The 17,094-nt window shown below is 42.7% G+C and overlaps 1 protein-coding gene across 1 annotated transcript in view; it reads right to left on the bottom strand.

The window, feature by feature from the left end:
* Positions 1-282: 282 nt before the first annotated feature.
* The window catches only part of PATL1 (PAT1 homolog 1, processing body mRNA decay factor), a 39,968-nt gene continuing 23,156 nt past the window's right edge, over positions 283-17,094 (bottom strand). Inside the window, exons 10-19 of the mRNA XM_020976085.2 lie at positions 16,002-16,185; positions 11,707-11,830; positions 11,263-11,360; positions 10,684-10,743; positions 9,983-10,131; positions 8,921-9,080; positions 6,587-6,742; positions 2,878-2,969; positions 2,551-2,700; positions 283-2,057 (exon numbers count right to left, since the gene is read on the bottom strand). Coding sequence (XP_020831744.1) covers positions 2,036-2,057; positions 2,551-2,700; positions 2,878-2,969; positions 6,587-6,742; positions 8,921-9,080; positions 9,983-10,131; positions 10,684-10,743; positions 11,263-11,360; positions 11,707-11,830; positions 16,002-16,185 — 1,195 coding nt within the window. The 3' untranslated portion in view covers positions 283-2,035. The remainder of the gene's footprint in view (positions 2,058-2,550; positions 2,701-2,877; positions 2,970-6,586; positions 6,743-8,920; positions 9,081-9,982; positions 10,132-10,683; positions 10,744-11,262; positions 11,361-11,706; positions 11,831-16,001; positions 16,186-17,094) is intronic.

Here is a 17,094-nt window from a genome sequence, read left to right on the forward strand (position 1 = left end):
GCTATGTGACCTTGGGCAAGCCATTTAATCTCTGTTTGCTTCAGTTTCCCCAACCATAACACGGAGGTAATAATGTATATTTCCCAAGGCTGTTATGAAGGTCAAATGAGGTATTTATAAGGCACTTAGCACAGTGCCTGGCACGTAGCAGGCACTATATAAATGCTGTTATCATTACTAGATATTTCCATTGACTACCCGTTTAAAGGTGGTGGCTAGAGTCACTAAATGTGACAGACACCTTAGAAATACACATTTAGAAACAAAGAAACTCATGGATAATTCTCAAGTATACAATTTGTTTTTATTTACAATACCCTATAAAAATGTAAATTTAGAAACTTTTATTTTCATTAATCAGAACCAAACAAAAAAAGTAAAAGCACAGGAAGGAAAAAAGAATGAAATATCCACTTTATCGGCTTGGGGCGTGGGAGGGAGGGAGGGGGGAGGAAGAAGGCGCACAGGTAGAAATATTCAGTAAGTGATGGTTGGGAGAAAAACTGATGTTAGTGGGAGAAGGAATGGTTGGGAAAGAAACTGGAGCTGGATAAGGGGAAGAGATGGTGAACCAAGAGAGGCTGGTTATAACGGAGGATTTCACTGGTTGTATAAGATATAGATGTGCAAAATGTTCATCTTCTTAAATAAAAGAACCTCTCCTCTCCACCACATTCTAAAAGGTGCGAACAGCAGGAAACAGTATAGGATGATCATGAAAATTCATCAGATTAAATTGTCCTGGGAGCTGTACCTGCTGGGGATAAAACCCAGGCCCCCTGGTTAATTTTGTTAAGGAAATAGGGGCAATACAAGGGGCTGTTCCGGCTGGGTTTCAAACCCAGGCCCCACAGTTATCTGGGAAATGGGACTTGAGTGAAACGGAGCAGGGACAGCAGCTCTACTTATAGGTGGGAGGTGGGGGATGGGGAGAGAAAGGAGGACCATGTCAAACTCAGAATCCATGGTTACCGTTGGAGGCCTCTACCCATTAAGGACCAAATGAAAAAGGGTTAGAAAAGAGCCACAAGAGAGCTTTCTAAAACATTCCTGGGAAGACAGGGTAAGTAAGCGTGCAAAGATGTGCAGTTAAGTTCCTACACTGCTAATGCAGACTATGGGAGAGAATCAGTTACCCTGTGCAGTCTCTCAAGGAAGGGGACAGAAAGCATGAACTCATCTCTTCTGGTTTCAGTGAGGAGGGAAAGAGCTAAGCACGTGCTGTTTCCACAGCGAGGAGATGAAAACCGAAGCAGAAGGAGCAATGACGAGACGAATAAGGATTTCTGAGCAGAGCTGGGCGCCTAATGAGATAGGGCATTGCTCAGTGATTTATCTTGGGGTTGCATACCCATATTTGTATACGCTAGCACAAAGGGCAATCGGCAAGTTAGATTTGGGGCTGCAGCAGACAGACACATTCCCCACATTCCAGCTGGCACGGGCTGTTAGTTAGACAGAGCTGGTTGACAGCCCAGTGAAAGGGGTTCTTTCCAAGCCATCACATCACTCCTCGGGAACTCTGGAGACAACACAACTATCAGGATTTCTATCTAATGTTCCCTCCTAGAGTCTTGTTAATACGGGGCAAAGAACTGGAGAGCATCAAACAGGGCAGGGGGAGGAACATGTTTGGTGGGCTATAATTTACTTGCAGCATGAATGATGGGAAAACATCAGACGAAAGAGATGACATCTGTGACTCTGTAGCCACAACAACAACAGCAACAACAAAACCCAGTGAAATGACAAAGAACTAGGGGCAGGGCAGGGCAGGGCAGGGCATGCAGAATTGTGACCTAGCAGTGAGGAGCAGGAACCAGCAGAAGTCATAGCCAGCCAAGTTTCCCGAGCGGAGAGGAGGAGGCAGGAGATTGGGGCTGTCTCCAAATACCAGTTATCGATGAGAAACAATCCCACGAGGCTTTGCTTTGGGGAAGGAGCCACCTTCCCTCCCCCACTGAAAACACTCCATTGGTGATGGCAGCAGTGCAGATAGCGGCCCCGTGGAGACACAGGTGCCTCCAGAGCTCTTCTACCGGATCCCCTGAACCAACCTCAAGAAAAAGAGAGAATGTCAGGAAAATAAACCCAGACGGAAGTCATCGGTTACACAGAGCAAGGATACTTGTGCAAGGGGAGGGGAACAACCATTTATGAAATGCCAGGCACTGTGCTAAGGGCTTAAATTATTTCATTTGATCCTCACCACAACCCTGTGAAGTAGGTGTTATCTTCATTTTACAGTTGAACAAACTGAGGCGACACAGGTTAAGTGACTTGCACAAGGTCACATAGCTAGGAGGTGTCTTGGGCTGTATTTGAACTCAGGTCTTCCTGACTGCAGGCCCAGTGCTTTCTCCATGGTGCTAGCTGCACAACAATTCTCGTCACGCCAAATGCCCCACACCCCCAGAATCCCTTTTCTCTCTGTCTTCATCTTTAATTCAACATCACTCTCTGTTGGGACACCAATTTTTTCAGTCTCTTCCTTCCTCCTTAATTCATCCCCTTCTCCTGTATACAAGACTTGGGGCCAGCATAACTTACTGCAATTTTGTCTCAAGCAGGTTCAGTTTCTGTCGGTCAACATATCGAGAAAAGAGGGATGCTAGGTTTGCAGGTGTAGAGACAGGCTTAGCCAGGGTCGCTTGGGGAATCCGCAGGAGTTCTCTCGTGGCCATGAACATCAACTCTGTCCTGAGAGAGAAAAGCCACAAAACCCATGTGAGAAAGATCAAGGAAGCCCTTGGTCAGGATTTATCAAGTGCCTACAGAGGGCCAGATCCTGGGCACTAGCACTACCACACCACTGAAGTGACACAGCCCTTTCCCCGTGGGGCCCGTCTGGAAGGAGACAACGCTGGCCTGACTCACCACTGGGTGTCCTGCATTAACTCTGTAGACGGCTCTGAACTCTGCAGCTCTTCTCCTCGGCTCAGGACCAGATACAGCAATGATAGGCCAAACTGCACAGAGAAAGAAGGCATCGATCTGTCAGCTGGGCAAGGCAAGCAAGCAAACCTACCGTGTGCCAGGCATTGTACAATGTGCTAGGGATACAAGGAGAGAGAAGGAAACAACCCCTACCCAGAGGGAGCTGACAGTCTGCCAGGGGAGAAAACCAAGGCCAGGCCCAAGTCTATAAACACAAAGAGACTGAATACACTCTAATACAAAGTAGCTGGGGTGGGTGGGCACGAGCAGCTGAGGAGCTCAGCCAAGGTTCCATGAAAAAGGTGGTGCCTGAGCCATGTCTTTTCGAGAGATTTTGTGAGGCCGAGATGAGGAGGGCTGGGGGGACAGCCTGTGCCAAGATACAGAGGTGCGACCTTCTGTTTGACTGGATCACAAAATACCAGAGGGGGAGTGATCTACAGCAAAGACTGAGGCCAGACTGTGAAGGGCTTTAAAAGCTAAATGGAGGGATTTCTGTTTTATCCTGGAGGCAATCGGGTCACTAGAACTTATTTAGAAGGGTGGTGAGCTTTTGAGCTTTACAAATATCAACTTCAGAGCAATGTTGAGGATGTACCGCAGTGGGGAGAGCCTTGAGCAGGGAGACAAATTAGGAAGTCACTGCAATAATCCAGATGAGACAAGAGAGAGCCTAAACAAAGGTGGCAGCTGTGTGAGGTGAGAGAAGAGCTTGGGAGCCATGTAGAGGTAGAAATGGAGATTTGGCAACTGATTAGAGAGAGTGGGGGAGTCAACACTAACACTGGCTAGGAACCTGGGAGACCAGCAGCACGACAGTGCCTTCAGCAGAAACAGGAAATGTGGCAGGAAGGTAACTGGTTGGTGGTTTGGGGCACATCGAGCTTGGGATGTCTCCAGGATATCCAGTTTGAAATGTCCAATAGCAAAATGGCAGCGCGATGAAGCAGAGCGGGAGGGAAGGGAGGAGACAGGGACAGCATAGAGAGCTCTAAGAGTGATCCTAAGTAAACCCATGTGAACTGGCAAGGTCCCTGAGGGAGCACAGGGAGAGAAAAGAGCAGGGGGCGCCTATGAGTGACAGAGACAGTCAGGAGGGGATGGGCTTGGAGGACAAAGAAGCCAGACAGGAAAGGAGGAGAACCAGGACAGAGAAGTGTCACAATAGCCCAGAGAGAAGAGAGTGGCTTAAGAGTGTTTAAGGCAGAAAGGACGAGGAACCATATCTGAATCACAAATGAGGAATCCTATTTGGCAGTTAAGACATACTGGTTGCTTTAGAGAGAGGAGTTTCAGTCAGGTGATGAGGTCAGAAGTCAGAGTGTCAAACATTGAGGAGGAGAGGAAGCAGAGGACCAGAGACAATCTCTCCTAAGTGTTTGGCTGAAGAGGTCAAAGGTACAGATATAGCACTGTAGCTTAAAGGGATGGTCATTGATGTCTGACTCGTCATGACCCTGTGAACCATACTGTCCATGGCGTTTTCTTGGCAAGGACACTGGCATTGTTTGCCATGTCCTTCTCCAATGGATCAAGGCCAATACAGATTAAATGACTTGCCCAGGGTTACACAGCTAGGAAGTATCTGAGGCTGCATTTGAACTCAGGTCTTCCTGACTCCAGGTCCAGAACTCTATCCACTAAGCCACCGAGCTGCTACTTGGACATCAGGGGAAGGATCCAGTAGATAGGGAGAGACTGAGGACTGAAGAGGACAGGACGACTGAAAATGGGACTTGAGTGTTAGATACTGGGGGACAGTGTCGAGGGGTTTTGAAAAGAAGAGAAGGAGAAGAAGGGACTCCCACTGAATGGCTTCAGTTTTCTTAGTGAAATAGGAGGCAAGATCCTTAGCTGAGAGAGACTGGGGAACGGGAAGTTTGGAAAAGTTTCTCTGGTGAATAAGATAGTGAATCGACTAGAGAAGAAGAAGTGGGTTGCCTTACTTCAGACAGGGCCTAGTTGAAGTTGGATAACATGAATTTAATCTACCTAGTCAGCAGGCTGTGTGACTTCCAGCTCCACTGAGCAGCATGTAAATAGGAATGAAAGAGCTGGATGGTGGGAATGATGTAGGGCTGTCCATTACAGGTAGACTCCAGGTAGTCACATACTAACCTGCCCCTTCACTATTTCTACACTAAAAGATGAAAATCCAAGAGTAAATAGGAGTCAATACATAAAGAACCTCCTTACTTCAGGTTGGCATGACTAGCACCCTTCTGGGGACAGAAGAGATTTGCCTAACTGCGCAAATGAGCTTACTGTTTCCTCTTCATTGCGACATAAATGAATTCAGGTTGGGAAGGAGTCTTGAGAAATAAATGAAATCTACTTTCTAATACCCCAGGATTTGGTAACTAGGTCTTGGTTTGTACTTCTCTTCAATTTTGTGATCTGTAGTGGCTACAATTATACCTCTCTTAGTGTTCATGTGTATTTTTATAGAGTTTACTTTTTAAAAGTCTATCCTCACATACAAGCTACCTCCATTACCTTGATAATTTAGCTGCTTTACTGGGCCTTCCTTGCTTTTTCTCTCCTCTCATTAATAAGCCTCAACTTTTTTTCTCCTTGCTTTGTCTATACCACAGTTTGTCTTTTTGTGGCTTCCCTTCCGTTATCTGATGGGTATAAGTTATTAGAAAGCAGATTTCAGTTCAGTGCAAGGAAGAGCTTCTCAACAGTTAAAGCCATCCTGTATGATTTCTGTCTTTGGAGATGTCCACACTGGCCAGCTGACACCTCATCGGGGATGTTGTAGAGGATAATAGGTGCATTTTATGTGGAGGCTGTGTCCATTTATTTCTCAAGACTCCTTCCCAACTTGAATTTGTCTCCATCACAATGAAGAGGAAACAGTAAGCTCATTCACATGGTATGTACAGTTAGGCAAATCTCTTCTGCCCCCAGAAGGATGCTAGGCATGCCAACCTGAAGTAGGGAGGTTCTTTATGTATTAACTCTTATTTATTCTTGGATTTTCATCTTTTAGTGTAGAAGGACTCAGGTTAACTTACAGATAATTAAGTCATAACAGGAAGCTAGGGATGTTTTGGAATATACATCTCTATCCTTTTGAATATGATACCAGACAGGGGAACTATGCCTTCCCACAAAATTCCCTTTGGCGGTACTGTCAAAGCTAGAACACCGGGTTGGCTGGATTTTTTTTGTCAGAACCAGAATTAGACCTTTTTCATATTTAAACAGGGTGTCCCAAAAGTCTTTAAGTTTTAATAGCTTAAAACTGCACTTAAAACTTTTGGGATTTGCTATTTGCTATTTTCTATGTCCTTCCAAAGTAACTAAGGGAACAGATGGTATATATTAAACCTACCTAAACTAATTCAGAACCAAAGTTTGTTGCCTTTAAAATATCCTTATCACTCAGCATTAGAAAAGAATGTGAATTAACAGACACACAGTTTATTTAATTGCTCGGACAATTCTAATTGTCAGGGAGGAATAGGATGAGTAGGATTAGACACTACTATTTTCACTCAGTCTATCCAAAAGTCTGGATTTTTAACTGCAACTGTAACATACATGAAGCATGCAACACCCGTTCCCAAGGTCCTTAGGCCAAGCCCTCAGAGCTCAGGTTGAGAATGCAGGGTAGTACATAGTTCAGGGGCACAAGGAGCACCTTGTTCTGGAGCACAGCAGTGAGGTGTGGGTTGGCGGGTGCTGGTGCAGCTGCACTTTGAGGTAGGTTCATTAGCTGTTGCAGAAGGCTGGTGACAGTCATTGATGGAAGATGATAAAGGAGAAGGGAGAAGGGACTCAATAAGCAAGGTAAAACCTAAGGAAGAAAGACAAAAGCTTCAGACATTAGCACTGCATATTTCCTCCAGCCAAAGTAGGGAAGAGAAGGGAATTATGTTGTATAGTACCCGCAATGAAACAAGATTTAATAAAGGAGGAGAAATCACAGCGAGAGAATTCCAAATCATCTGGGGCTAAAATTGATGTTATCCTCAAAATGGGCGCTAAAGCACCCCAACTTCTCCAAGTCCATTTTATTAGCAATTTCATACCACCTAAAAGGTATAAAATATCTTTATGAATATGCAATAAATAAGATTATCTTGAACTTACAGATCATTTAAAATGTTTAATATTTTATCAGAAACTTAACATTAAACACATTGATATAAACTGCTTAGTAATTAATACTTAAAAGTGCAACACGTTTTCTAGTACCTCACTTTATGTTCCCATATTCTTTCCCCATTACTTCTCATTCACTTTCTATCATATTTTTCACTTTTCATTATTTCATAAAGGTCTTTCTAGATTTCTCTGCACTCCTTCTCTTAGTTACATCAGAGGATTCCATTACATTAATGTAACATAATTTGTTTAATCCTTCCCCTACTGCTGGAACATTTAGGCTGCTTGCAGTTTTTTCCCTTGCAATGACATATAATGCTGCTATGAAAATCTTTGGACAGCTATTTTTGTCAGGGGAATTCTTTTTGTAACTTTCACTGTGTACTTCCAGATTGCCAGATTCCAGAGTACTTTTCACTTTATCTCATTCATCCTCTTAATCACTCTGTGGGGTAAGTGGTATTACGGAGAAACTGATACGAAGAGCGAGAAAGTGACCTGCCTATCTTCATAAAGTGAATTCACTGCTAAGCCAAAACAAGAATCCAACCCTTTGATCACTGCTGAGACAAGGGGTTCTTAGCCTTTTGGGGGTCCTGAACTCCCCCTCCCTTAGGTAGCAGGCTGAAGTCAACTGGACCCCTTTTCAGAATAACATACAATTATAATTATCTACCCTGTTTTCAAAGGTATGTATCTAGTGAATGAGATGGCAACAACTATGAGTTTATTAATTTACCTTCTCCAAATTCTCCCTCTATAATTCAGAACCATTTCTTTCTACTTGGTCCTTCAAGGAAATAACTAGACAGTACCTTTCTCATAACAATTTTATATATTTTAAGAGAGTAAAGCCATTCCTTCAGTGTTTTCACCATCCCAAGAGAGTTCAAATATAATCTCTCCTCTTACACATATTCTCCATTCCTTGAAATCATTTTTTTAATACTTTTCTCTGGCTCCTTTTCATTTCTTCCCTCAATGTATTAATTTAACATATTAGTTGATCTCTAGAACCCTTAGTTAACTATAAAGTAAGATTTGAGCAAAGTGATCACTAGGGCCCTTTCCAGATCGAGCATCCTGTGGTATTCTACTCTTGCTCCTAACATCTTTCCAAGTAGCAGCTCCCTACTACTAAGACTGAAATAGTCTGCCATTAACTTCAGAGTTCCTTTCTGCTATTTAGGTGCTCATCCCATATTTTCTCCATCTTGTATTTAGGAAACTTACTTTTGTTTTAAAGACATCACTTTGTACTACTGAACTTCATCCAGTTCTGAATTTCCTGAAACCACTACCAATTTTGTATGAGATTTTTAGCAACCCTGCACAAGAATTCAAACATTACCTAGATCATTTAAAAAGTGTTTTACAAATATCAGCCTGGGCTTCAGGGACATTACTTGATTCATCTGCACTGATGCTGGGTCATAGCTATATATTTACATACATGCTTGTTTTCTCCCTAATTAGAATGTAAGCTTCTTGCAAGTGGGGTGTGTTAATCTCTGTATCTGTATCCCCAGCGCGTGACATTTAATAAATGCTTACTGAGAATAATCCACAGGAAGATATAAGCTACACTCTAAGCACATCATGAAGAAAATGCCAAATGGGACATAAGCAACTTTGTAAATCCACAGCAATATTCCAGCTGCTTCCTTTTGTGTATATGACCTGTTCCTCTACCTCCTGAGCAATTAAAAACCTAGGGCTGGAACATACAAGTTTTCAGTTTTAATGACCAGAACACACTTTCTAGAGGAGTTCCCTTTCCTTAAAGAAAAGGAAAGTTAAAAATCTAGAACTGTTATGACTATGAAGTAGACGTCTACAGGTAAGGTGTCTCTCCTGGAGTATTTACCTCATCTTGGGCGTCCTTCTTGATCAGAAAGGGCAGGTTCCTGGCTGTTGCCAAGAGGATGTCAGCTGCTTGCTCTTTGGACAAGAAAGGGAGAATACGGGCAACCATTCTCTTCCCTTTACGGATACACATGATTTGCATAAAGTGGTCATCACTTGGCCTGTAAAGAGAGAAAGAATTTCCAATTAAATCAAAATCTACTCGATTACTGGCACTTTGTCTCTGGCCTGCTGTTTCATCCTTCCCAAGTTAGATACTGGCTCAGTAAAATCCTGTTAACAACAGGGAGCTCCTAATTTATTCCATTTAGAAAATTGCCAACTGAATATCCCACATAAGGTTACTTTGCTGTGATTCTTTTACCATCACCATGGTCAAAACCAACCCTTATCCTCAAAGAAAGGGTGAAAGATAATTTTCCAAGCATGAAATGCTTTTGGCCAACATGCTGAACCATTTCATTTTTTTTTCTTTTTGTCAAAACATCCAAGGGCAAACTTTATGTCCCGATTCCTTCCAGTGTATATTTGTATGAACACCTTTCCAGGAAAAATCCCCACTGAAAAAACAGGGAGCCGGCTCACTTCATATACAGCTGGACTATTCAGGTCCAATACTACTTAAAGGTACATCGAAGAGTCTACGCCACTAGGCAATTCCTGAACCTGAAGGGAAAGGTAGAAAAACAATTGATTTTTCCTGAGTTATCAGACTGGCCAAGGATGTCTTAGCACTCCTGCTATGTTCGATGTCTCTTCCTCTTCATTTCTGCTTCTCTGCCATAAAAGTGCTTTGGTCAGTCCAATTCTGTGCTTTAGAATTTGTTTAGAGCCATTCTTTACAGGTATTTGGAGGGGTTTGGGGGAGAGCTCTCATCAGTCCAATTCTGGAAAAGGCTTACTGCAAAGGAGGAGCGGGGTTTGCCCACCACAGCTAAATGTACGCCATGATCTGGGAGAAAGAACTGTTCTAAAAGCACTCTATGTGGGGGCAGATGATGGATAATTCTGCAGGCAAAAAAGAAAGACCCTCCTCATCTTATGCTCTCCAGACAGCTCCTACCTTTCTTGCCCAGGCAATTTTCCCCTCAGGTTGTCGTACATGCCACATATCTTCTGCTTTCTCTCCTCCATCAGTGCCTGCCGCTCCTCTTCCAGGCTTAGAAGATAGCGCCTTTCATAATCCTCCACATCCAAGAGCAGACTGTATGTCTAAGTGGGACAATCAGAGGCCCCTGTGTTAGGGCAGCATGCCATCAGCCCTGCCCCCTCTCAACTACGAGAGATAGTAAGCAAAAACTAAGTAGTACTGAAATTAACCTAGCAGGTAGACTAAGATACTACAGAGCTCTCTTAAATCTGGAACTAACTTGGAACTTCCCTCAACACAGTGCTGTCCCATCTCCTCCCTACTTAGCTTTTCTCCAGATGGCTAAAAGCAGCAAAAATAGGTCTATACTTTGCCTACGTTTTAAAACGGAAACTCTGGAATTGTACTTAAAAACTTCAAACCACCATGCTTTCTAGAGAGGTCTGGCAAGCAACAAGTAAGAAGTGTTTGCTAACTGACTGAAGCGCAGACAATAGGCCATTTATTAAACCTTTCTTGTAATTCCAACACGTGAAAACTTTCCGACATTAGGCAGGTATATGTGTGTGTGTGTGTGTGTATAAACATGTACTGAAGAACTATATGTACGTGTGTAGAAGAGTCTGGCAATTTTCTACCAGTGGCTGAATGTAGGTATAACTATTAGGACTTACTTTCTCAATTGTAACGAGAGTCTTTCTTCTCTTGTCCCGAACTTGTTTCTCTTTGGTCTCCTGAGAAAAGACAGATGCCTCAGTGCTATGTCGCTTATCACAGCCATCCCAAAGCACATACTGAATATCTACCTACAGGCAGTGTGGAAAAAGGGTTGTGTAAACTAAGCTGAACAAGAAGCTTTTGTCTGCTGACAGTGAAGAAGCTACTGTAGACAATATCACAGAAAAGAGATACAGACAACTGAACCAGGAGTGTACAACAAAGGACATAAAACTTACTTATTAACATTCTATGTAGGTGAGAGGAACTGCATCCATATGTAATACATATACAATATATGTGTGTATGTATATACGTAAACACACACACACACAGAAATCAAGACACAGAGACATAGAAGAAACAAGAAAGAGACAAAAGCAAAGAAATAATGATGTACTTTCAAGAACCAGACAGATGTCAGACAAGTAACAACTCTTTTCTCCACCCCACTGCTCGAAGGCACTAAGCAGGACATGAAGAGGAAAAGGGGATAATCCAGAGTCCTGTAAGCAGACAGTTCTGCTAACACCTACATCATCTTCACTCCGGGATGTTACCACAGCATCAATCATTTTCCGGGGATTATTCACACTAGAGACAGTAAGCTTTCCCAAAGAGCCCTCAAATTGCACTGCAAAAACAAAATAAAAACAAAACAACCACAACAATGTTGGCAGACAGCTTTTCAAGGACATGCTATTCTCTCATCAAACTATGAGAAAAAAAATAATTCTTTATGTCCAAACTCCGAGTAGTAGATTTCCCAATAATCTCTTATGCAAACTTGAACACACAGTGGAATAATAACTGAAAATACTTCCCTCTTTATTTTAAGGGATCATGGGAAATGTGCTTGCTGCATTAAGGTTGGGCTACCATGTCGCCTTCGGGATTACTCCTGCCTCATTTGCCCTGCACTCCCTCCAACACTCTCAGCCTCTGACACGAGACACGAACGGGACGAGGCCCTCACTCACCTGGCTTGTAGGCGTGCTCTAGCTTTGCCACTTGGGGGGTGATCAGCTTGGTACGTTCTTTCTTGGGGCCATCTCCATGCACATCCTCAGCTGCTGAGAGTTTCTCCAGTTTCTCAAAGTAGTTCTAGAGAACAGAAAGGATTGTAAATTATCTTTAATACCAAAAGATACAGAATTTAAGCAATCAATCAACTGACACAGTACATTAAAAAAAATCTATAAAGCAAAGAAAATATACAATGAAAAATTTATATCAAAGTAAAATCATAATAACAATTTTTGCATCATTTGACACATGCCTTGTCGTCCTAACATTAATGATTCAGAATAACAGGGTAATAGAGTGTTTGACTTACTGATATTCCAGGTTTTGTTTAAACTCTAAGAAAATCTACTTTGTGATTAATCTAATCCATCAACAAACACAAGCAAGCAGCACTATGTACCGGACACTAAGGACTTGGGATACAAAGACAAAAATAAACCAGTGATCTCCAGAGCGTCTGCTCTGCTGGGGTGATGACACATACAAATATAAAATGAAACACGTACACAAAATAAACATAAGGGAGTGGGGGGAGATCAGAAAAGGCTTCATGCAGAATATGGCTCTGGAGGTGAATGACATTCCAAGGGATGGGCAGTGAAGAGCACAGAGATGGTGTGGAAGAAGCAGCAAGGCCAGTGTGACTGAACCACAGAGGGCAGGAAGAGGAATCACAGACGCTGAGCTAGAAAGGTAAGTGAAGCCATGTTGTGAAAGGCAGTAAAACCAACTGGGTGAGTTTATGTTTGAACTTAGAGGCCCCTGCACTCTACTGAGAAGTTGCTGTTTAGTTGTTTTTCAGTCTTGTCCAAATCATTGTGACCCCACTGGAGATCTTCTTGGCATCGATACTGGACTGCTTTGCCATTTCGTTCTCTAGCTCCTTGTACAGAAGAGGAAACTAAGGCAAACAGGGGGAAGTGACTTGCCTAGGCTCACACAGCTGGTAAGTGCCTGAGGCCAGATTTGAAATCAGGAAGATCAGTCTTCCCTTTCCAGGCCCAGTGCTCTAACCACCGTGCCACCTAGCTGCCCTTACTGAGAAGCACTATCTCAAATCTGTCCTTTAGGAAAGTAACTTTGGTAGCTGTATGCAAGATAGATTAGAGTGGTGAGAGCCTGGAAGCAGTGAGCCCCATCAGGAGGCTACTTCAACAGTCCAGATGAGAGAGAATAAGGAAGGCTTCCAGCAGGGTGGTGCTCGTGTGAGTAGAAAGAAGGCGACAGATGTGAGTTATGTTGGGAGGCAGAAATGACAAGAGCCAGCAACTGCCTAGATATGTGGGTTGAAGGAGAGTAAGGAGTCACAACAAGTTTCAAACCTGGCTACACACAACTGGACCATGATGCCCTTGATAGAAATAGGAAAAAGGGTGGGTTTGGGGGAGAAGATAATGAGAGTAAGGTTTGTTCTGATGAGTTTGACTTAAAAAGGTAGAAGAGACACAGCATAAAAGCTTGAGGAGACTAAAGAGTCTGGTGAGGATATTTTTAAATATAAGGAAGACTCAGGCATATTTGTGGGCAGTACAGAAGGAATCAGAAGATAAAGAAATTCAGATTAGAGAGAAGAATCTTATCGAGGTAATCTGCTAGAGAATGCAGGAGGGGAGAGGATCAAGGCACCTGGGGTTAGCCTTGGTGAGGAGGGCCACCTCTTCAGAGAGTGGAGGAAAGGAGGGGAAGAGAGGAGATGTCTAAACTCTAGAGAGCAGAGAAGGAGCCCAGGGCAAATGGTCTTTATTTCCTCAGCAAAGTGTAAGGTGAAGTCTTCAGCTAAGAAGGTAAGGCAAGGTGGTGGTGTAGAAGGCTTGAGGAGAGAAGCTCTGAATAGATTCTGTGCTGAGTGGAAGAGAGAATAAATTAGGGACGGAGTAAAAGCATTCACTTGCTGTGGTGAAGACCCTTTGAGAAGACCCTTTGAGATTATGTAACATAAGTCTGTACTGGACCTAGTCAGATCGGTTGAGTGATGTCCCCCAACAGAAGGCTAGAGTAATCTAGGGCTGGAGTTTGACATGGCTGTGAACACTGATAGGACAAGAAGAAATGGATTTGAGATTAGAGGGCAGTACAGAGCTGAAATGGTCAACTACAAGGTAGAAACTGAGAAGGGGAAAAAGACTGAAATCAGAACAGAGGCAATGGACTAGGCCACTAACGGATGGAGGGATCTGGAAGTTCTCATGAGGGTGATGAATAGGGTTAGGAGGGGCAGGGCACAGGGAAAGATGTAATGATGAGATGGTATGACCTCCTAAACATTTCTCTAGAGGTTTTGATGGTAGAAGTGGAATATCTGTGAGTGATGGTGGAGGCTGCGAGGGATCCCCCGCGTAGCTGAGGTGGAACGAAGGTCATGGCACTTAAGAAGCCTGAGGAATCTGGAGCTGAAGCTATTTGAGGGAACATCAGGACATGCTCTCTATCTCTGGGAAGCAGGCACTGAATAGCTTGACAAAGGATTCTGAGTGACATGGGGACGAGAGAGTGAACCATAAAGGAGGAAAGACTGATGACTAATGTGGCAAAGTGAGAGTCTAAAAGTGGCCATGGGGAGCATGAAGTATTCCAACTCTCCTTCCAGAACCAGCGTGCTAGGGCGAAATAAAAGAAGTACAGCTAGTGCCGAAGACAATGGTCTGGGATGCAGTGTTGTCTAGGGGCTACCAAGTCTCTGTAAAGAGAACACAGGAGGAGCGCAAGAGAAAAAGAGTTAAATGAAGAACAGTCCATTAAACAAGGATGGAGAGAATTCTAGAAGGCTTAAGAGAGGGATGAGAAGAACAAAGGGGGATGGGACACAGCAGAGGCAGGACTGAGGTAGACAGGGATTAGAAAATGTGACATGGGGAACTGAGGCACTTACTGTCGAACAAAAGTCTCAGTCTCCAAATAAGAGGAGTCATCCAAAGTAAGGCTGACAGCATTCTTCTCTGGCAGAACCAGAATGATGAGCAGAGGTAATACACAAGGAACTTGATTTATTAAACTGAAAGGGACTACTGAAAATAACTGAAACGTGCACAAAAAATATTTCATTGCATCACAGGGACTGGGTATGCATCAGCATTCAGTTTAAACAAGCAGAGCCAATCAGAGATTTCAAAAGAAAATTTCACAGATTTTTGTTTTTGGAAGGGGGCATAAAATAAAAATATTGTCAAAGAAATGTAAATTTGGAAAGAGAGGTGGGTCAGCAGTGTAGAAAGAGTGGAAGATAACAGACTGACAGCCTAAATGCTCTTATGGTACCAACAGTAAGTTAAAATATCTAGAAAGTCTTCAGAAATGCAAATCAAAACAATGCCGAGGTACCACATCACACTTATCAGATTGGCCAACGTGACAAAACAGGAAAATGATAAATGTTGGAGAACATGTGGGAAAATTGGAACACTAATGCATTGTTGGTGGAGTTGTGAAATGATCCAACCATTCTGGAGAGCAATTTGGAACTATGCCCAAAGGGCTATCAAAATGTGCATACCCTTTGACCCAGCAACCACTTCTAGGGCTATATCCCAAAGAGATCATACAAATGGGAAAAGGACCCACAGGTACAAAAATATTGATAGCAGCTCTTTTTGTGGTGGCAAAAAATCAGAAATTGAGAGGATGCCCATCATTTGGGGAATGGCTGAGCAAGTTGTGGTATGTGAATGTAATGGAATACTATTGTGCTATAAGAAATGATGAACAGGCCAACTTCAGAAAAACCTGGAAAGACCTGTATGGTCTGATGCTGAGTGAAGTGAGCAGAACCAATAGAACGTTGTATACGATAACAGCCACGCTGTGCGATGACTAATACTGATTAACTTAACCCTTTTCAGCAATACAAGGATCTAAGACATCTCCAGAGACCTTATGATGGAAAACGCTATCCACATCCAAAGAAAGAACTATGGAAGCTGAACTGCTATCTTTTTTTTCTATTCTGTTGAGTTTTGTTTTCTCTTTCTGATGGTTCCTCCTATTGGTTTTAATTTTTACTCACAACATCACTAACGTGAAAATTAAAAAAAAAAAGAAGAAAGTCTTCAGAGCATGGAGTGGGTCCACTACAGATTGTCTGTGGTACATGAGCAAGCTCGCAGATGAGAAGGCAAATATAGACTTCAATATCTGCATGACTGAAAGGAGTCCTGCATCAGTGAAATCACAAATCCATTCAAGTACTTAACTAGTTAAAATAACCAGTTAGGGATTCAAAGAGATGTACAAAGAATTGGCAAACAGCATGTACCTGGTAATAAAAGTCATCCAGGTAGGGATCAGTGCTTTGTAACTGCATCATCTGGATCTTCGAAACCCAATCCTTTTCCCGCTGTAACATAAGGTTTGCATATGGGTCCTTTTGTAGCTGTTCCTGATGGTTGCTCCGGTGACCTCCTCGATCCCCAGGTGCACCATTTATACTTCGATGTTGACTAAGGAAAAGAAAAAAAACATGCTTAATTCACTCAAAGACTTGGGTTTGGCGGGTACTTTGTTTTGTTTTGATGCTATTAATAGGCCATTAACAGTCAGCTTGGTGGAGTAATTTCCTCCAGCTCCATTATGCATCATATAAGAAGGAATGAAGGCAGATGGCAAGAGTAATCCAGGGCTGGAGTTTGGCATGGTTATGAACACTGACAGCACGAGAGGGAATGGACTTGAGATCAGAGGATCACATAGAGCTGAAATGGTTAACTACAAGTAGAAACTAAGAAGGGGAAAAAGAAGTGAAGTTAAAACAGGGGCAAAAATGGAGTAAATCATAGCACCAGAGTAAACCGTACCAATTATAAAAATATTTTTTAGATGGGAATATGTAACTAAGTCATAATTCAGGGGAGATGACTGCACAATGTAAAGATGTAGTTAAAGGCGGACAATTCCCTGCATTCCTTTTAAAGAAAGAACATAAAATACTTGGAGAATTTTGGAACTTGAAGCGTCTTTGGAGATCATCTAATCCGGTTTCTTCATTTTACATAGTCATAAGAAAAAAATGAAGACTGGCTGATGGCCTAGCTTTCTGTTAAAGTGTGAAAGCTGAAAAAGAGTTAGCCACTGCAGGTCCAGGAATATAATATCTTAACTAAAGTGGTCAACAAAAGACAGTCCAGAATCTGGGGGGCAGAGGTTCACAAAGCTAGATTTGCTCTGAAAAGTCTGACCTAAACATCAATCCAGGTTCATAACTGGCCTGAAAAAAATTTATTGCTTGCTCCTTTGTGTATATAGGGTCTTGGCAATCTGTGGATACGATCTTGTCATCATTCCTTTTAAAGCCCTGTCATAACTGCACAAGGGCACAAGAAACATACAGAGTGACGGTTTAATGCTTAAAG

This window comes from Phascolarctos cinereus, unplaced genomic scaffold (genome assembly GCF_003287225.1).
Source record: "Phascolarctos cinereus isolate Bilbo 61053 unplaced genomic scaffold, phaCin_HiC Scaffold_9;HRSCAF=440, whole genome shotgun sequence".
In the NCBI taxonomy this organism is placed as follows: Eukaryota; Metazoa; Chordata; class Mammalia; order Diprotodontia; family Phascolarctidae; genus Phascolarctos; species Phascolarctos cinereus.